The sequence below is a fragment of the Bactrocera latifrons genome, unplaced genomic scaffold (genome assembly GCF_001853355.1).
Source record: "Bactrocera latifrons isolate USDA-ARS-PBARC rearing strain unplaced genomic scaffold, ASM185335v1 scaffold_311, whole genome shotgun sequence".
Classification (NCBI taxonomy): Eukaryota; Metazoa; Arthropoda; class Insecta; order Diptera; family Tephritidae; genus Bactrocera; species Bactrocera latifrons.
The window spans coordinates 73,819-96,511 of NW_017536753.1; the positions used below are offsets into that span (position 1 = coordinate 73,819).

The 22,693-nt window shown below is 35.4% G+C and overlaps 1 protein-coding gene across 1 annotated transcript in view; it reads right to left on the reverse strand.

Annotated features, from left to right (window-relative positions):
• Positions 1–20,951, reverse strand: part of LOC108970872 (autophagy-related protein 9A) — a 38,540-nt gene extending 17,589 nt beyond the window's left edge. Inside the window, exons 1-3 of the mRNA XM_018936552.1 lie at positions 20,825–20,951; positions 14,485–14,634; positions 2,948–3,125 (exon numbers count right to left, since the gene is read on the reverse strand). Coding sequence (XP_018792097.1) covers positions 2,948–3,125; positions 14,485–14,634; positions 20,825–20,828 — 332 coding nt within the window. The 5' untranslated portion in view covers positions 20,829–20,951. The remainder of the gene's footprint in view (positions 1–2,947; positions 3,126–14,484; positions 14,635–20,824) is intronic.
• Positions 20,952–22,693: the final 1,742 nt, after the last annotated feature.

Here is a 22,693-nt window from a genome sequence, read left to right on the forward strand (position 1 = left end):
GAATGTTATGCGGTCTACAAAGTGGCTATACAAAACACTGCTGCTTTCTCTGCAAATGGGATAGCCGAGCTCGTAAAGACCACTATTACATTAAGGATTGGCCGGAAAGAGTTGAATTTACAATTGGTGTGGATAATATCAAATACGTCCCACTTGTAAAGAAGGAAAAAATAATTCTTCCGCCATTGCCCATCAAGCTCGGCCTCATTAAAAATTTTGTTAAGGTGTTGGACAAAGAAGGCAAAGCATTCAATTATTTGCAAAATTTTTTCTCAAATATTTCCCATGCCAAGATAAAAGAAGGTATATTTGTTGGACCCCAAATAAAAAAGTTKATAAATAATGACCAATTCAAAGGACTATTGTCACCAGTTGAGGCAGCAGCGTGGGATTCCTTCGAAATGGTCGATCTTCTTTTCTCGGTAAACACAAAAGTCCAAAACTACGAGAAGGTAGTGAGCGACTTAATAAAAAATTATGTAGAAATGGGTGATTATTCAAAACTTATTTAATTGAATTATATAAAATCTCGGAGACGAAAGTGACGAGCATGGCGAAGGGTTTCACCAGCAAAGGAAATTAATTGAGAATCGATTCCAAGGTTTCTGGGACGTCGGTATGATGGGTGACTACTGTTGGTTTCTCATAAGAGAAACCGATCCTAAACTAAATAAACGACAAAACAAAACACATAATCATTTCGACTATAATGTAAGAACATCAACTTAAGACAAAAATAACACATTGTTTTAATACATATTACTAATTTATAAATAAATGAGTTTATAAAAACTAAAACGACATTAAAATTGACTTTTTACTTAACAGAAACAGCTCATAGCTAGATATCCCACCCCTACTTTACACACTACATACGCATAAACATATGTACGTATACATCGACTTTGCGCGACTTGGATATATTTATTTGATCATCTACAACTTTCCTATTTATCCATTAATTTTATTCGTTGGTAGCTTAGTTTTTTATAAAGAAACAGGACTTCATATAAAATAAAAAATTTAAAAAATATCTTTGTTTTAAAATTTTTTCCTTGCCAAAGTTTATTTTTTTTAATTTTTTCATAAAAAAATTTAAAAGCACGAAGTGATTAATAAATTTCTCAGGAAAAATGGAGTAGAAAATATTTTTAGGAAATATCATTCTCTTTTATTTTCTATAATTTGCAGTAAGATTGCTCAACTGGTCAGTGAGATATACATACATGATTAAATCAAGACACCTTTATTTTTGGTCGAATAACGGTAAATTGCAAATACTCAAAAACGTATCCATAAAAAAAAATTTATTCGATTTTCGAAATCAGCGAGCGATTCCACATACAAATTGGATAGTGGCGTTCAGGAAACATTTTTGCTGTAAATCAGTGTTATTTTCTGCCCTGGTTTTAAATAATTAAAAAGGGTAAATTTTAGAATAGCATCGCCGGACTTCGAGGTTAAAATGGGTATGTACGGATAGAGGAGGTCCTCTAGATTAAGAAAAAAATATATATAGTTGCCGCTGATTTATGGTTTTTGAGATATTCGCATTTAAAGTTCAAAAATTCAACTATTTAAAATGCGTGTTTTTATGGTTTATAATGAATTTTATGGTTATATTTTCAACTTTTGTATCCACTAACACTTCACTAAATCGTTTCTAACCACTTATTTTATATTAAATAGTGCAAAAATAATTATTATTTTTGTTCGTACAATAACAAATGTGTTGCATTCTAACTAATAATCGGTGCTACCTTACGTTCATATTTAACAGGAGAATCAAAAGAAATAAAGAAAACAAATAATACCCCAATGACAGGAAATATATAACACATTAGTTTTCCGCACAGAATGCTTTTCTGTTTTGGCGGCCTTATGCCGCGCTTCAAAAAAATATCCCTCAGTCGGACTAACACATAGGCGTGCTCAGTTCTTTTGCGTTGAACTTCTTTTTTCGTTGCCTTCGCTTCAAAAAAATAACCCTGAAAGATTTTACATTACTCATCACACATTTAATGAACTTAGTAATGACGTCATAATCTTTCTTTTTTCTTATTTTTATTCCATTACAAAATATGGTAACACTAATTTTTTGCTTTGTTTACAACCACTTTCCCATTTTATGAATAAATGGATTTTAACTAAAGTTTAATGTGGAATTAAAGTTATTTTTTCACTATTTAATATAAAATATATGATGAGAAATTAATTAGTGGATATAAAAGTATAAAATATAAGTGTAAAATCGGAGAAATACGCATTTTACATCCTTGATATTTTTGACTTTAAATGCAAATATCTCAAAAACTATAAGGAGGACCTTCTCTATTCGTACATACCCATTTTAACCCCAAAATCCGGGGATGCTATTCTAAATCAGCCATTAAAAATATTAAAACTAAATTTTACACACACGCTATTTCTATTTGCTTCCATTCAAACAATTAAAAAGTCCCGTTATTAAAAAAAAAAAGAGTTACCAGATGATAACTAATACAGAGCATAAGAATGTAATTAAAAATGTTGCCAGGTGGATGTGAAATTGATGAAAAAAAAGCAAACTAAAATTACAAATATTCGTGAAACTTTTGTCCCTTACGGTATACTGGCGGAAATTATTATAAGTATCTGGGCAGTAAGAAACGAAACCAAATTTGAAGAATAAGGTATTTTTGATAGTGACAAGGTGATAGGGGCTGATTTAAAAAAGTTATATTTGATAGCATAATCTTAAAAATGTATATTTTTATATAAATTTTTATTTATGAGACTATGTTGTGTAGCTTAGGCTACGGCATGTATGTTCCAAGTTACCAAGATGTTGCAAATTAAGTGACAAATAGACAGACTGACATATTGACCATATAATGCAAAACGGTTTTTCGATTTGCAACATGTTGCAGGAATATACAAATAAAAGTATTAGTTAAATCGAAATTACCCAAATAATACTTGATAGTTGATACAGTATATTGTAAAAGTTAGTAACCACACTACGAAGGCAAACTTGCACAACTGAAAAATCTCATCTAAGGCTATAACTGAGAATCCATGCTTTTGATGGTAATTGTACATGCGAGTAAAAAATGAATCCAAATCTTCAATATGATTCCATCGAGCTGAAAATAAAAATAAAAAGTTAGATGTAATATTTCTTATTAGAACATATTTTTTTGGAATATAAAAACAATTATATACTTTCTATATTTTTACTAGCTTTATTTCTCTCTCTTTGGAGAATTAAATTAATTCGCACCGAATCTTCTCTCCCATTTATGATAACATATGTAGATATTTCTAACGAGCGCCTGTTGCAGATTTTTTCTTTCTTTCAAATAAATGTATACTATTAAATATTTCAAATATAGCGGATAGTAGGGATTCTAGCTAGGCTTCTCGTTCTCTTAGCCAAGAAAATAAAACTGTTTCTTTTAAAAATACTCGTAAATATACCAACTTCTATTGTTAACCTGAGCAAACATAAACAGAAATTGTGAAAATCTTTAACTTAATCAGTGTATTAAGTAATTTATGTTAGTACAAAAATTAAAATTGCCTTTAGCAGTTATATTCGAATATTTTACTAATACGCAGATGTGTGTATTTGCATATGCACCTATGACGACGATTGATGAACTTCGTACGAATATCGAACGTGAAATTGCCTCCGATTTATGCTTGAAAACTGTCGATAATTGCTGTCAGTATCTGAACTTCTAAAGCGTGCCCGTGCCGCCCATGCAAAAGTTCCATACTTAATGGTATTGAATGTACTCCTATGTACAGAAATAAATAATTTCATAAATATCCCAAACCGCTTTTGTTTTATTTAAAACTTTTGTAGCGCTCTTACTAAAAATAAGATTTATACTAAAATCAAGTTAATAAAGTTAAATGAGATATAAATGATATAAACTCACCTTAAGGTGCTAAATTTTATATGGTATATGGGGTATATGATACTTTTACATTTGACTTAAGCAGCTCACGACTTCCAGTCTTTAATCAAGTTTCTTCTGGGTAGCCGTTTGAAGGCGAGCTAAAGTGAGAAGGCGAAGCAACCGGCAGGTTGTGCGCTGGGTTTGGGACCCAACATATACAAAATCATACCAATGAAAAGGAACAAGCCTCGGATGAGAGACCCCCCTTTTGATGACGACAATGGCAAATGAAATAAGGACTACGAATTGAGGGCATGCCCCTGGAATGTCCGGACCCTTAATTGGGAAGATGCCGCTCCCCAGCTGGTTATGTTCTCGTGAAAATAAAGGCTGACATCTGCGCCGTCCAAGAAATGCGATGGACGGGACAAGGAAAGAAACGAGTAGGTCCTTGTGTCATTTACTACAGTGGCCATATAAAGGAGCTTTGGTGTGGGATTCGTGGTGGGAGAGAGACTCCGACGCCGAGTACTATCATTCACTCCGGTGAATGAACGTCTAGCCACAATCCGCATCAAAGCGTGGTTCTTCAACATATCGTTGATTTGCGCCCACGCTTTGACGGAAGAGAAGGACGATGTGACCAAAGATGCCATTTATGAGTGCTTGGAGCGCACTTATGAGAGCTGCCCCACGTCGAGAAGCTGCAATCACAACAGACAGCCCAAAGATTTTCTACTCGGCTTTCACTCCTGCTCTCTGAGAACACTCCTCAACAACTCAGTATAAGGGAAATGTGGGACGGCATTTCAAACTCCTTACGTACAGCTCGTACGACGAGGAGTGCCGTGTCGCAACAGAGAGAAAACAGGCTGCCTACCGCGCAACGTTACGATCGACCACAACACGYGTGGGATGGGATAGATACCGAGAGTTGAAAAAGGAAGCGATACGCATTTGCAGACAGAAAAAGAGGCCGAAATGAGTGAGTACGAAGAGCTTGATAAGCTGGCCGACAGGGGTCGAAAATTCTACGAAAAAATGCGGCGGCTTACAGAAGGTTTCAAGACCGGAGCATACTCTTGTAGAACCCCCAAATGTGATCTAGTCACCGATGCCCAGAGCATACTTAAATTATGGAGGGAACATTTCTGGATTGCCGGCCGAGCTATTCAAACACGGCGGCGAAGAACTGATAAGCAACATGCATCAGATTCTTTGTAAAAATCCAACGATTGCAATTTAAGTGTGATATGCCCAATCCAAAAAAAGGAGACGCCACAATCTGGGATAAGCCTCCTCAATACCGCGTATAAGGTTCTCTCGAGCGTATTGTGTGAAAGATTAAAGCCCACCGTCAACAAACTGATTGGACCTTATCAGTGTGGCTTCAGACCTGGAAAATCAACAACCGACCAGATATTCACCATGTSCCAAATCTTGGAAAAGACCCGTGAAAGGAGAATCGACACTTACCGCCTCTTCGTCGATTTCGAAGCTGCTTTCGACAGCACGAAAAGGAGCTGGCTTTATGCCGCGACGTCTGAATTTGGTATCCCCGCAAAACTTATAATCTGAAACCCAACACCCTCGCCATTAGTTCTGCTTTCTCCAGACTGGACAAGGAAGCAACACAAATGGGTCTGGCAGTGAACGAGGGCAAGACGAAATATTATATCTCCTGTCATCAAACAAACTTGCGACTTGGTACTCACGCCACTGTTGACAGTCATACCTTTGAAGTCGTAGATAATTTCGTCTATCTTGGAACCAGCGTAAACACCACCACGTGGCGCCACGTAGCGAAAAGAAGAAACGACTGGCCCGCTGTTGTTAACTCGGCTATAATCGCGTAAGCTGTGTCTACGCCAATTAAGAAGAAGATATCGGGTATGTGAGCATTACCAATCAAAGGGTGGGAACTTGCTAAAATCTACTCGAGTACATATCCCGACGTAATTTTGCGAAGATAACATTGGTCTACCGTTGTTTTGTTAAGATATATATTTGATATATTTGTGGACATAGTTCATGAAACTATCAATGGCTTTCAAAGATTTGCCCAATTTCGACATTATTCTATCCATTGTTTATTATAAAAATCAGAAAACGTAAAAAAATAGCAGATATCATTACAGTGTTAATTCGATTTTGAAAAAATAAGGGTACTTTTAAGTAAACAGAGAAAAAAATTTGGAAAATATGTGTTTTATTTCAATAAAATGCCTTTTGTGAGCTTTTATTTAATACTTTTCCACGTGGTTATTACTTTTTAAGGGATCTACCAATATTATTCCACATGCAACGCTTTTAAAAATTATTTTATTATTCCTAATTTGATCACATATTAATTCACTACGTTTATGGTGAGAAAATTGTAACTTTGGTGTATCATAGGTGTTTCACTCTCTTATCATCATTATTTGTGAGTAGTCCATGCATTTGAAACAAAAGCTAAATTTCCGTTGACTAAAGCATGACATTTTGTAGATCATACTTATAGTATTTCCATGTCTGATTTTTAATACAGAAGATGTGGAGAACCATAATCATGCTAGGAAAACTAAATTGCTATTACTTCGAAGTTAATATTTATCAAAATATCTGATATTAAGTTACCTTAAAAAAAAAGAGTACATTCAATATTTTCATGAATCTGGACTCTTGTGCACTGACCGATGCATTGATCTGGGATAATTCGTAAATCGATATCGCATATTTTCAGCATTAAATTATAATAGTAATGTGATCAAATTGAATTTTATAAATAAATATCGCGTGTTTTCCGAATCGGTACATTTCTTTCTCTGTAAGTTGGTAGATTCATTCTGTGCAAAATGGTTTGGTTTTATAACTTCAAATGGTTTGGGAGATACATTACACCTATTAGTGGATTTGTTCTACCAAATATCATGTACTTTATTTTATTGTGGAGCTTAGTTATGGCAATTTATAGGTTGTTGATTTTTTGCGTTTTGTGGGCTTGGCAATTATCTATTTATGTAATTATTTCAAGTTACAGGTTGCACAGACAGACGGACGGACAGGCCGACATCCGCACATCCGACTCTAAACTGTATTTCTAATGAACTAACAACAAAGCAATGATCGTAATTTAAATGTATGTGAGAAAACCTCAGCTAGCTAGTGAAGGAATGACGATGATTTCGTTAATTTCGTTTCATTAAAATATTACACGTATTGACCAACATAAGATAACCACATTGACATTGACTGGACTGAAGTTGGCAAGTAGGTAGGTAAGTGACTGGGGAAGTATTGAACCTATAGTAGTATATTATCATATTTTGGAATAAAACAAAAAAAAGAAAAAAAAATTGGTTTTACCGAAAACTCAACAAATTTAACAATTTCTTCAAAGATTACAATATTGCTTTGGTCAGAAAAACATGCCAAATTTCGTGAAGATATATTGTCAAGGTAAAAAAAAAAATTCCATACAACCACTTGATTACGATCGCTCAGTTTGTATGCCAGCTATATGCTATAATAGCCTGATCTAAACAATTTCTTCGGAGATCGCACCTTAAAAGTATTCCAAAGCATTTAATTCCGTTTGTTCAGTTTGTAAGGAAGCTATAGTCTATGGTGATCTAATCTGACCAATTTCTTCGATTATTTAACCAAATAGAAAGTAGTCTTTGCAAATCGCTGTAGTTGGTGCTGATTGTGGTTTCCCCTTTTTGTGTATTGAGCAGAGCACACATAAATTCCAATCGTAGGGCATGCTTTTGTTCGAACATATTTTACAAAGAAGCTGATTCATGCTCCTTATCAGTTTTTCGTCGCCGTGTTTGAATAGCTCAGTCGGCAATCCTTGGGCCTCCCGCTTTGTTGTTCTCCAGACGCGTACTTGCTATTCGAACTTTTTCATGGTCGAGCAATGGAACATCTGCTCCATGGTCATCGACTGGGGATTCCGGTTCGCCTTCTCCAGGCGTTATATTATCACTCCTATTTAGCAGGCTAGAGAAGTGTTCCCTCCATAATCTTAGTATGATCTGGACATCGGACATTTTCGTAGAATTTTCAAGCATTACCCTTGTCGTCCAGCTTGTCACGCTCTTTTTACTCACACATTTCGGCCTCTGTCTTTTACTGTCTGCAAATGTTTTTCACATCCCTCTTCAACTCTCGCTATATGGGTAGGTGGGTGTGTATCTTTGCTGCAAAAAGATAGTGGTCCGAGTCGATGTTAAGACTTTGGAGCGTATGCACTTCTAGAAAACTGGAGACGTATCTTCCGTCTATCACAACATGATCGATCAGGTTGGTCGTGTTTCGATCCGGAGATAGCCAGGTAGATTGATGTAGTTTCTTATGTTGGAATCTAGTACTACAAATAACCATATTTCGGGCTCTGACGAAGTCGAACGGTTTCAATTCATTTGGGGATGTTTTATCTTGGAGGCTTTAATTTATCAACTGTTGGCGTTAAAGTCGCCAAGCGTGATTTGACTGCCTTTCCATGATGGCAGTTCTCATAGGTACGCTCCAGGCACTCATAGAAGGCATCTTTGGCCACATCGTTCTTCTTTGAGCTCGTTTATATGAACACTGTAGTAAATCCCACAGGGACTTTCATTTATCGGGTTCCAAGCACAATCCTGTGGAGGGGATGTTTCGTCTTAGCTCGCCTTCAAACGGATGTTCTTTGGATACCCAGAGTATACTTGCTCTAGGACCGGAAGTCACGTATCTGGTCACTCCCAAGTAAATGCCAATCAGAGAACTTTCCTCACCTACGTGCACTTCTACACATAGCTCCATCCTCCCTTCTTTGTGCTAGAATGAATAAAATCAGGTATACCTTAAGAGAGCTACAAGGAATTTTCGTTTACCCTCGACTAAGTACTCGATTTTTGTTAGAATCAAACTTGTAAGTATGAATACAAGTATTGACCGCTAAGAGCTGAGTTCAAGAGCTTATAAGTATGTATATGTAAGGATTAGCATCACTCCTAATTGTAATATATCAACTTATTTACCCGTTACAATATCAAACATATCATATTAGCTTCTCTATAATGTATTGAATTTACTCGTAAGTGAATAAAGATAATTTAATTAAGTAGCAGGTTAAATAGTGTTTCACTTATTAACACCCCAACCACTACATCGCTGATCCCGACGTTAAAATCACATTGGCGACAATTACAACATACCCGACGTTCTACGCCCGACGTAAAAGCCATAATCGACGTAATTTAGGGCTAACTGCCTTTAACACGTTATTCCGTTGTACGTACCATAACATCTACATTTATGAGCCACAATAGTCTGGATAAAGGAGTTGCACTCGCATACTCAACTATATTACAGCCCGCGGCTTAAACAATAGAACACTAACGCCCGGTTGCACAGTCCATACTTAAAATGTGCTTAAGATAAAACAAGGAAAATAGTTTCTTAGAGCTTATACATAAGTTATGCCTAAGTACTGAAAATTGGAGACTCAAGCAGTGCTTAAGTAACAGCTGATTTTTGTTTTGAATTGTTTTGAATTTTCAGTTATTTGTCAAAAGAAGAATAATAAGAAATAAATAATTTTTTGTGAAAAAAACTGGAATCGGACTGGGATTTCCACCAATTCCAATATGTGCTCCGACACGCTAGTGATCAAGTTCGGCATTTTTTTGTTGTTTTCATCCATTTTCGATATAATTTATTATTGTCTGTTATAATTTAAATATTTCAAATATATTTTTATGGATGACATTTGTAAAACATACATATGTTGTCGTATATGATAATAAAATTTTATAGAAATTAAGCATTGCTTGTGAAACGACTACTCAGTCCGCAATAATGCTTAACTAAGATTTTATTTGGGCACAACTTAAGTATGGACTGTGAAATCGGGCATAAACGTGTCACAGCACTCCAGTACCAACCCGGTACCAAGATGACCAATGTAAAGCAGTCACAATAAGAACACAATTTCGTTGACAGGAATCCTCTACAGTCAACATCTAACATCATTCGACCTATACAGCTGAATCGTGACAAGCCATCGCTGTGGATTGCACAAATCGAAGCACAGTTTAGGATTCTGTGTGTGGTAAGAGATCTTGACAATTTTTATTACGCGGTTTCCATCCGCAACATTGGGCAGAAGTGGAAGACTTCATAGTTCATCCCCCAATATTAGCCCCTTTCACTGCACTCAAAATGGCAATAATTAGCCGGTTTTGTGAGTTGAAGGAAGCGACTACAATAATTACAACAACTTCCCGAAGGTAAGGAGATTGACGATCACACGTCATCACACCTGCCGCACCATCTTAAAGCACTGGTTCCAGGTGTCGACAAAGCTGTACTTAAGGCTAAAGGATTGTCCGCTTTACCAAAGAACACCCGCGCCATTATAGAATTGCAAACGAATACAACGCTGGAAAATTTAGGGGATAGTGTAGACAGCCTCCACAAGATCCTCCAAGGTATATAAGTTTTAGTGTTTTTAATTTTTCAAAGGCTTCAATATAGGTTGGGTCCTTAATACTAATTTGAATCCCTTTTTTCAAATACAGTCAAACCTGTATAAGCGAGAGTTCAAGGGAGCACAATTTTATTCTCGCTTAAAGAGGTTTCTCACTAACCCGAGTTTATCGCTAATGCAGGTACATGTGTAGTGTTTCTCTCTTATAGAGGTACGCAGCAATAACAAGTTACAGCAAGTACGAATGTACTAAATATGTACTTATGTTATATGATAAAATTATGTGCATGATATACACAACACATGTACATATTATCTATGTACATACATATTTTTAAATGCTTACGAAAACAATACAAAAATTCATGCACTATGTAATTTTATTTTATTTAGAACTTATTTACACTTAAAAAAATCCGTCAATTTCGTTTGGGTTTATGTTTATGTTTTAGTATTTTGAATGCTTTTATCTAACTCATAAATATTGTCGAATACTGATGGTACTGATGGACCGTCTCCAACGCACTTAAAGCTAGCTTCAGTGGAATGATCTTGATTTCTGTTTCTGAAATCTGTGCTTCGTCTTCGCTGTCATTTCCAGCAAAACAGGTGACCACACATTTATTAACGATAATAGGTATGTCTATTATAAAATTATACTTTCGTCCTCTAAGTGGTGGGATTTTCCACCTTATTCTTGCAATATTCTTCTTCTTCCGCTTACGTGGTCATAGCCGAGTTAACAACATCGCGCCAGTCGTTTGTTCTTTTCGCAAGGTGGCGCCACCTGGAGATTCCAAGCGAAGCCAGGTTCTTCTCCACCTGGTCTTTCCAACGGAGGGGAGGTCTTCCTCTTCTTCTGCTTCCCCCGGCGAGGGGGTCGAATATATTCGGAGTGTTTTGATCCATTCGGGCAACATGACCTAGCCAGCGTAGCCGCTGTCTTTTAATTCGCTGAATTCAATGTCGTTGTATATCGTATTATCGTCGTTCGTCGAATGTGATATTGGCGGTGGGCAATACGCAAATTACCATATATCTTTCGCACAACTTTTCTCCCGAAAACTCGTAACGCCGACTCAGCAGATGTTGTCATCGTCTATTCCTCTGCATCATATAGCAAAATGGGAGTAATGTGTGACTTTGGTTTTTCTTCGTCGAGAGAGGACTTTACTTCTCAATTGCCTAGTTTGTCCGGAGTATCACCTGTTGGTAAGTGTTATTCTGCGTTGGATTTCGCGGCTGACGTTGTTGGTGTTGATGCTGATTCCAAGATAGACGAAATTGTCTACGACTTCGAAGTTATGACTGTCAACAGTGGTTGTCTAGTTGTGAGTGCGACGACTCTTTGTGGACTGGGCAGGGCTTTCGTCCGACCATATTCTACAAAGAAACTGATCCATGCTCCTTATCAGTTCTTCGCCTTTCCCCCCCCGCTGCTTTGTTGTTCATCGATTGCAGAATCGGGTTCGCCTTCTCCTGGCGTTATCTTTTCACTGTCATTCAATAGGCTGGAGAAGTGTTCCCTCCATAATTTTAATTGATATAACTTCAATTTAAATTTTTATTTTAGGTAGTGATTCTGAGGCTGATTCATAAAAAATACTGTTATTAACCTCTTCTTAATCAATCCTGAGTAACCTTCCTGGCTTTGCCTATTCGAGCATAAGCAATCTTGGCAATGGGTGTCCTGAATTGAGGGTTCAATAATGTCTATCTCCATTGAATCACTTTGATTTTGTCTTTATTGATTATTATGAATTTGACTATAATTTTGTATAAATTGATTCGGTTGGTATTGACCGAAATTTTGCCTAGGATTTCTTGCCGTTTGTGATTTTTGGAAATTACCGGAATTTGTTGGTCTATATATATTACTATATCTTCCATTATTGTTTTGTTTAGATCGTCTAGATATATTATGTTTAGCATCACTTTGATTTATTTGATTGGATGGACCTTTATTATTAACATTAAAATTTTTATTATATCTCGGTCCTCTATCAGGCTTATCTAATTAGTCCAGTTTACTATCGGATTATCTCCTCTTGATATGAACTTTCTATATTCTGGTCTAATGCTAATATCCTCAAATCATTTACTTGTCATTATTTTAATTATATTATTAAATTTTCTTCATTCATTTTATTTAACAAAACGTATTATTTCTCTTAAAGTATTTACTTTGCTTAAGTCAATGTAATATTCCCCTCTATACTAAACCGTCAATTCGTCCGACTTTTTTTCTGTGCTTCTCTAATAAGTTCATTAACTGAAGTCACTTTCAGGTTCCCGATCCGTTTGTACAGATCATGCGGCCCACGTCCGGTCTATATCTTAGCTTTAGTTTTTTTAATTAGCTGGTAATTATTTGGATATGGGATGTTGATGACTGCAACTTTTGCGTCTCCTTAAATTGTCCGATAGAGGATTGTTCTGGTTAGTTCTTTCTGCAGGTCGCTGTTATGGATAGTTGATAGTAGGTACTCAGTGCTACTGAGGAAAGAGTTGATTGTGATTACTTTTCTTCTCGTAAAGATGGGCAGATCGTTAACAGTTTTCAGCAAGGCATATCTGCTCCCATTACTTTCTTCCTTTTTTAGTTCTCAATTCAAGATAGGCGGCACAGACGGCAAGTGGTCAAATTTCTCTACCAAATCCACTGATGCTCTCTGCGTCTGCTCCTCCATGTTTCTCTTCTGGTCGTATATGCTCTGTCGATTCTTTCTTGCCGTTTTCGATGTTTTTATAGATTTAAGTGTTCACTGCACTGTGGTGTCCATTTTAATAATCCATGTATTTATTTTTATATGTATATATTTTTATATATGTATATATAATATATATTTATACTAATAAATAAATAAACAAATGTGTACCATTTTGGCCAACCACTTTTTGCCATTTTTCCGCTAGACACATTATTCCATCAGTGTAAAACTTTCATCAGCCTAAATCGAAATTTCCAGAACAGAAGCGAGCGAACCATTGTTGTGCAACACGAACTGATACAGCAACATCTCCGCAAACTTCACAAATTTTATTTATATTACTCAATATATGCCTTTAGTGTGGTGTTAACTTCGCCAGTATTCACTGGACACCTTTATAAAAATTAAGTTTCACTTTCACAATAAATGTTCACTAAACCTTCGGTGTGCCAATTTTTGTAAACAGTTAGAAAAAATTGTGTTATTATTATTTTACATTTTACTATTTGTCTACAGAATCGCAGATTATATTGGGGGTTATATAAAAGGGTTTAATTGCTTTCGGTTGCAATTTTTTTTTTCTTCTTTTCTGAACACGGTTCGTATCACTGGGTACTTATTATTATTATTTTTTCCACTTTTGAGGATCCTACTGACTGCGTCAATTTTATTTCGAGTTCACGTTCGATCGTTTTTAAAAAGTTATAACCCAATTAAAACCTAAAGAGATACCAGTTGGTTTGGATGGTTAAATTAGACTGAATTTCCAATTTATTAATTATAAAGATTCAAGTTAATATTACAATGTGTTATTGCTTACAAATCATAATTTCTTATTTGACTTATAGTAACACACAAAAAGCTACTTTCTGGTGAAAACTTGCTCAAACCCCATATAACTTACACAACAGAAGCTTTTTCCCTGGTTTTAATACTTGCAAGTTGAAAGAGTATGAAATGTTCGGTTATACTCGAACTTGGCCTTCCTTAACAAGTAAGGAAGTTGTTCACCATTACATTTTAGTTGTAATTATTACATACTTTGAAAGTAAAAAATATTTTATTAATTTTGAATGAATTCTGCTTTTGAAATTAAAAATTAAAATTTAAATTTGTATTCCGAAATTGGAATCTGGGGGCAATAGTTGCAACAAAATTAATGAAATGATAATGATTAGTGTATGTAAACTTTTTTAATATAAATTAGCCACATTTTAAGCTATATATTTTGATATGCTATATTTAATGTTAAATATACATCTTTTGAAATGGATAGAAAAAACCTGAAAATTTATTAATTTTGAATCAAATAAACGTGTAGTATTTAATAGAACTAGGTGTATGTAAACTTTATTCATTTACAGAACATCAATTGATTACTACGCATAAATATGTAGCTTCAAATCCAATCGATTAATAATTTTACCTTTATTTGTTTCGGGTACCATATGTATCATAATGCCACTATCTCCTGGTGTATCGTCATGATCTTGAATATTAAAGTCTTCACTTTCCTTTTTAAAAGGATTACCTTCATTTAAGGACTGATAATTGGTATCCGAATTTAAAGCCATTTCTGGAACCATAAGAAATGAATGTGGGCAATTGAAATATTTTAATAAAAAAACAATAATATGAGTAAAAAAATATTTTCTTATTCTTCTTATTTAATTTAAAAATTGCTATAATACACTTATTAGTAGAATACTGCAATTGTATATAAAGTTTTTGAAAGAATAAGAAATGAAAAATATTCTCGAAATTTAGCTAGTCGAGTTCTCCCTAGTTGTCTCAACTACACCCCAGTTGACCGTTCCGGTTACTTAGACCCGGCTGCCGTGGGGTCGATAATGTGTTATAGGGAGTGCTCAGCACGTTATGTGGCCTCATGCTGCCAACGCACTAATGCCTCTATAGCCTCAACGACTCTGTAAGATGCTCTCAGTTCGGGCAATGCGCGGTCACTCCAGCCTAGCGGCTAACAAGAAATCTCTACGGTTCCAAGAAGCTGAATTACGGGGTATGACTCACAGTCTCAACAACCCCCACAAGCTTCATCCCTCTCCGATAAGAGGTCCGCAAGGCACCTCCTGGTTCCTCGCCTGTTCCGGTGTCGGGCCGTAATTCGTCTGCTCTGGCTGCAATAATTTCCTGACGTGTTCGGACCTGTGCACAGTGGAGTGTGTTATTCGTTGGCATTGGCTGCACGAGCATAAATGGCGTTCATCACCTCCATGATCACTACGAAGTTACCACGACAAACACAATTTCTATAACTGAACTGAAACAGCCTAACGAGCAAGATCAAAGAGATAGTTGAATTTATGAGCCGGGAAAGCATATCGATAGCAGCGGTCCAAGTAACCCAGCTGAACAACCGTACGCAAAAGTCGCGAGCGTGATAGTGTTTTAGCCTTCAGTTGGACCACACCGTGCAATATCGTCTTATCGACGGCGAAATCTAAAATATAATGTGATGTATAGCTATCCGGTCAAGCGACGTCAAGCTCGAAATACATATATAGTATATACATTATCCCAGTTACTTGTTGCCCTACAAGCTATCCGACTGGTACTTGGCGACTTTAACGCGGACCACGATCTTTGGCACCACCGCTGTCATACGATTGGGTTGGGATCAAGCTGGCTGAAAAGAAAAATTCGGCATTATGCACTATGAATGACGAAACCTCCACCAGAACTATGGTTGACTGTAGCAGCTCGACTGACATCAAATTAGCTAATGATTGTCTGATAAACAGCATAACCTGGTGACTTTTGCTAACAATCTCATCAGATCATCTGCTCATAATAATCTTGCTTGAAAAATACTTTTCAAGCTGCTTCCAGGGTTGAAGAGGGGAAATATGAACTACCTGAGCGGTCGGCAAACTTCCGTACTATTTGGAGGTAAAAACATTTAAAGGAATTAAACATTGAGTTCCGCAGGGTTCCGTCATTTCATCGTTGGAGTTTAACTTCTATATCTCGAAACTCCCTTTTTAACACATCGTACACTGACGATTTCAGGATAGTGATGTCGACCAATGGAATCCATGGCATGGTCTCAAACGTAAACGGCTACTTATTTCTTCACTCCAAAATCCTCAAGTCGCTAGCCGGCAACCCATGCAAAAACCCAAAAAAGCGTTGTTGGCAACGTACAAGGCAAACGGCCGACCTGTCCCTAACTACGCCGCACCAATACCTGGATGCAGTGAAACGCAGACGAGGAAGAAAAACACATGTCATAACAATGCACTCCGGTCCACGACAGGATGCCTCCTTTCGAACAACTCCCTGTTAAGGAGCATAATGAACTAATCTGCAAGAAGTTTCTGCAGGGTTGCTTTCGCATCACTGCAGTCATCTGCTTGGAGCGAAACCGCCTCCTAGGAGATTCAAGAGGTCCTTCCTCAACTACGTCGATGACTAAAACAATATTCCGATCAGACTTTGGAAGCAACAAACTTCAGACATTCACTGAGCGCCGTTCACAGTGGAGCCATTAACACCTTCACTGATCTTCATAAAACATAATTTTTTCTTATGATGTACGCTTAATTAGATGTGAAGGAATTAATAAATCTTCGTTGGATTTACGTCGTGTCTCGGTTACATATCTACATATTTTCCCTTTGCATTTCACTCGGTTTTGGGCGTTGGCTATCAGCTAGTCGGCGCCACTTTACAGCAGAAACAAACATTTATGAACCACCCTTGTATAACTTATGTTAATTTTAGAACTAAGTAACGCATTATAATGATATTGGACTGATATGAATTGGTTGATATTTTTTATTTATAATTTTGCCACTATGATACATTTTAAAGTACTCCCAAATATTGTTTGACAATAATAATTTGTTTGTCACCTGCCACCAGATGTTTTCCTGTCACAAATACTATAAGTCTCGTTTTCTTCGATCCACATCTGAAATATGTAATTTATTATATAATCTATTCCCCAGAAGGTGTTCTTGACTGACACAAAACCCGCCAACATTATTTGTGTAAATGGCTTGGTAATTATACAACATTTTGATAGTATTTTTTGAGCTATTTTCATAGAAAACGTTAGGAAAACATGCATGGCTTAAAAACTTAAGCGAAAATATTTCAATTCGCCGCAATTACTAATACATTTGAATGTCCCCTGAGAGGGGACTAGCTAGAATTACGATGGCCCTTTGGAGGAGTTAATAGTTAAATGTGGTAAGGGGCTACGATTTAGAATAGCATCCCCGGATTTCGGGGTTGAAATGAGTATGTACGGATAGAGAAGGTCCTCCAGATCAAGAATATATATACATATGGCACTCTAGGGTATCTTTCATTAATACCCTCAATTCTGTTTTTTAATTTAAGTTATCTAGCTATGTAATTGTACATAGCCCTAAATAAATAATAATAATATAGTTGCCGCTGACTTATGGTTTTTGAGATATTTGCATTTAAAGTACAAAAAATCAATTATTTAAAACGCGCGTTTCTCCGATTTATTATGCATTTTACACTTAGATTTTATGCTTTGTATCCACTAACACTACACTAATTCATTTCTCATAACTTATTTTATATGAAGTAGTGCAAAAATAACTTTAATTCCATATCAAACTTAAGTTAAAATCCATTTATTCATAAAAAAAGAAAGTGGTTGTAAACAATCAAAAAAATAATGTTACCATATTTTGTAATGGAATAAAAATAAGAAAAAAAGAAAGATTTTGACGTCATAATAAAGTTCATTATCGTGTGCTGAGTAATGTAAAATCTTTGAGAATTCCCATTATCTTGGTGTTGGATTGGTCAAAAAGCAGTTCAACGCAAAATACTGAGCACGCCCAGCTGTTGGTCCGACCAAGGGTTATTTTTTTGAAGCGCGGCCGAAGGCCACCAATACAAAAAGAAATTCTATGCGGAAAACTAATGTGTTATATATTTCCTGTCATTGGGGTATTGCAGTTGTGTTCAAAATAATAGGAGTGCATCACAATATTTTTCAACAAAAACAAGAATTTATTTTTTGTCCAAGAATTGGCCATTTTATGCAGTCTTTTTAAGCACTTTTAAAGTTTTAGTAATTCACAGTAAATGAAAAAAATAAATTGTTTACATAAGAATCTCAATAATTCGGTGTTCAAAATAATAGGAGTGCATCACAAAATTCAATAAAACTAATAATTAATTTAAAAATTAGAAATTACGACTAGTATATAAGTCAGTTTAGTTAATATTTAGTCGAGTAGCCGCCATTTTTTATTACTGCAGCACATCTGTGGTACATGGTATCGATCAGATCACGACAAATTTTCAGCGGGATTTACTGGCATGCATCGTGGACTGTGCTACATAATTCTCTTGTATTTGATGGTCTACGGTCAGCAACAGCTTTTTTAATACCTGTCTATAAGTTTTCTATGGAATTAAGGTCAGGCGATTGAGCAGACTACGACATAACCTCAACTTTATTGATTTACTTGAATGTTTCGGGTCGTTATCTTGCTGAAACAACCACTTTAATGGCATATTCTATTCCGCGTATGGCAGCATTACTTTTTCAATATATCCATATACACGTACTGATCCATGGTTTCTTTTATCAAATGGATTGGTGGCACGCCGTTGTACGAGAAACTTTCCCACTATGCACCACCATGTTTGACGGTGTGAAGAGTGTATTACGGGTTATATTCCGTATTTGGTGGACGACGGATATACTGCCTAGACCCTGTACCACCAAATAAAACTACCTTACATTCCTGTCAAAAAATATTTCTGTTGTTGTTGTAACGGCAGAATTCTGCCGAGTTGACAGTCCTTGGCCGGATAAAAATCCGGGTCCGTTCCGGTTTTCGTAGACCCGACTGTCGTGGGAACGGACAAATTTCTCAATTTGCCATGTTCCTTGGCAAATTGGAGTCGTGCTCTCTAATTATGTTTCTTTGTCAACAATGGAACTTTTCGCAGACTCCGCGCAAATAAATTATAAATTATTTCCAATAAACGTCTACGAACTGTTACGTCGCTAACATCAAGATCTAGACGCTTTTTTATTTCTCTAGACAACGCTTTGGGATCTTTTTTAGACGTCGATCGATTTCTTTAGTAGTTTTGCGTCCGTGTGTTTCGGCTTTATTTTTGTAGAACATGGAATTTGATATAACTTGATCAGGCACCCGAGTATTTCTTTAATTTTTTTTAATAAATTTTTCCGGTTTTTCTAAGATTTTTAATGATTTCACGCCATCTTTCGCTGTGATGTTTTCAATACCCTTTAATTAAAATAAATGACTTATCCTTTAAAAGATCCCACCGTTTTAGTTTTTAGTTGTTTACAGATTTTGTTTAAATAAAAATGTATTATACCACTTGGTAGCTCACACTCCTATCTTTTTGAACAGCGCAATTCAGTCACCGACACAGATTTGACCTCATAACATTGGAAATAACTATAATGTTTTACTCACGGAAAACCGTTTAAAATATTTCTTGAAAAGTGCTTCATGTTCATGTTCTGATATGTTAATTTTTTTTGGGTTAAATATTTTTCTCAGGGGCACTCCTATTATTTGGAGCACATCTGTATTTGTTTTCTTTATTTCTTTTAGTTCTTCTAAAAAATATGAACGTAAGGTAGCACTGATTATTAGTTAGAATGTAACGCTTTTAGTATGGCACGAACAAAAATAAATGAACAAAAGTTAAAAGTTGAATAAAAATTATTTTGGCACTATTTAATATAAAATAAATGGTTAGAAACGAATTAGTGAAGTGTTGGTGGATATAAAAGTTAAAAATATAACCATAAAATTCATTATAAATGGGAAAAACTTTACTACTTAATTAAAGACTATTTATATTTGAAGACTTAAAATTAACATCATTTAGATCCCTTACCAGGGTAAATTTTAGAATAGCATCCCCGGTTTTCTGGGTTAAAATGGGTATGTACGGATAGAGGAGGTTCTCTAGATTAAGAAAATATATATATGTAGTTGCTGCTGATTTATGGTTTTTGAGATACTTGCATTTAAAGTTCAAAAAATCAACTATTTAAAATGCGTGTTTTTCCCATTTATAATGAATTTTATGGTGATATTTTTAACTTTTATGTCCACTAACACTTCAGTAATTCGTTTCTACTGAATTAAAGACTATTTATATTTGAAGGCTTAAAATTAACATCATTTAGAGACATAAAAAATATATGCATATGTGTGTATAAAAGGAACTCATCATACCGTTGTATTCCATTATCTTATATAATATATACATACATATGTATAAACACTTGTATCTATATACATGTGTATGGATGTATATATATATATAACAAAATACAATGTATATACATAAATACATATGTAGAGCGGTATAGTATCATCGACCTTTTATTGTAATAGCAAATCAAGGAAGGCACATTTTAAATAGGTGACACTCGTCAAATATAATAAATAATATATTTTTGTATTTCCGAAATAAATATAATGCATATGTATATAAATATGTGTATACACATTCAATAACTACAAATGGATTTGATTATATTACCTTACGAAAATATTGAATAACGCACGAGAAATTGTGTGGACAATTGCTCTACAAAGCTTATTATTAATATACACCTTATAATACAATTCTTCGTAAACTTTTAAACGGTCCATAAAGGTAAATATTTTTTATTACGTTGTTGCCAAAATAGTTTCCTTTCTGGCAAAGTAATGCTTTATATTGCAGTACTGTCGCGGAATTGCTTTACTTACCCATAGCTTTATTTATTTTAAAAAGATAAATACTCTTGAACCAATTTCAGAATATATTTTTGTGTCCAAACATTTGCGACTTTAGTTATAATATTTTAATCTTCTTAATATTTACAGAGACTCACTATGTTTATACAAGTTAAACTAAACGCAGCTGATTTGCCGAAATTGCCATATCAAAATGAAAAAAGAATTATTACCGTAACGCTCGAATTTTAATATAACAACCATAGCACACGTATAGTGATCAAAAACAGCTGATTTTATTATTATGTTATTTTAGAGAGGCAAATTTCGCTGAAGTAAAAGGTAATTTCGGGCCTACCGCTAAATATATGGTTAGCGCTTAACCAGAGCTTTATGGGCAACATGTTGAAAAATGAGTTACTTACTAACGAAAAGAATAAATGATATAAATATATATATTAATGAACAGCAAAAGAAAAGTTTGGACAAAGGTCCATCCCTCTTATTGCTTAAGTGGGCATAGGTACCGCAAACGCTTAGTTTACGAGATATTCGACCTTAAAGTTCAAAAATTCGTAAAATTCGAACATATATTTCACCACATTAAACATACTTTATTCAAATTTTTCACCTTAACCACCAAGGTTTTCACCAGGTTTTTTACCTTAAAAATCTTTATTTTAAAAATTACACATTTTACAATCGTTCGAACCTCATTTGTGTACCAAAAATTACGACGAAATGGAGCGCTTCCATGTGATGATTAGACAATTCGCTGAAACTCCTCTTTTTCGCAAAAATTCCTCTATTCATGCATATGGATATTTTATTTTTTAAATTTGTTAAGCAAATAAGTAATATTATATACATGTATTAGTATTAAAGTGTAAAGTTTACAAGTACAGAAAAATTCAAATTTTGTTTCAATACGAGTGCATGATAACCAACACCACTTTATATCCAAAACTCAAACTTTATATATAGAAATATATGTATCGTCACCTAAAATATAAAACAATATATAATCAAAATATAATATTGTGTGTATAATCACAGATTTAATAACTAAAATGTATCCATTTTATAACGAAAAATTAAATTTTGTATCAATATGAGTTCATGATAACCAAAAAAAAAAAATAACCACTTTATAACAAAAACTCAATATATATTTTTTCATTTTTAACGCAGAAAGGAGTTCTATGCGAAAGTACTTCAGTCACCCCGGGTATTCGCCAAAGGCCGCCAACGCAGAAGGGACGGATAGTATAAAATTGTAATATGTATATAAAAATGTTATATTACAATCATATAAATATTATAATATTATCGCACGATTTTACTTATCTGTGTTTCTTCTTCATAATTGGCGTAGACACCGCTTACGCGATTATAGCCGAGTTAACAACAGCGCGCCAGTCGTTTTTTCTTTTCGCTACGTGGCGCCAATTGGATATTCCAAGCGTAGCCAGGTCCTTCTTCACCTGGTCCTTCCAACGGAGTGGAGGTCTTCCTCTTCCTCTGCTTCCCCCAGCGGGTACGGCGCCGAATACTGGAGTGTTTTCGTCCATTCGGACAACATGACCTAGCCAGCGTAGCCGCTGTCTTTTAATTCGCTGAACTATGTCAATGCGATACTCGCCGTGGCCTACGCGCAAAGGACCTTAAATCTTTCTCAGAACTTTTCTCTCGAAAACTCGCAACGTCAACTCATCAGTTGTTGTCATCGTCGAAGCCTCTGCACCATATAGCAGGACGGGTATTATGAGTGACTTATAGAGTTTGGTTTTTGTTTGTCGAGATAGGACTTTGCTTCTCAATTGCCTACTCAGTCCGAAGTAGCACCTGTTGGCAAGAGTTATCCTGCGTTGGATTTCCAGGCTGACATTATTGCTGGTGTTT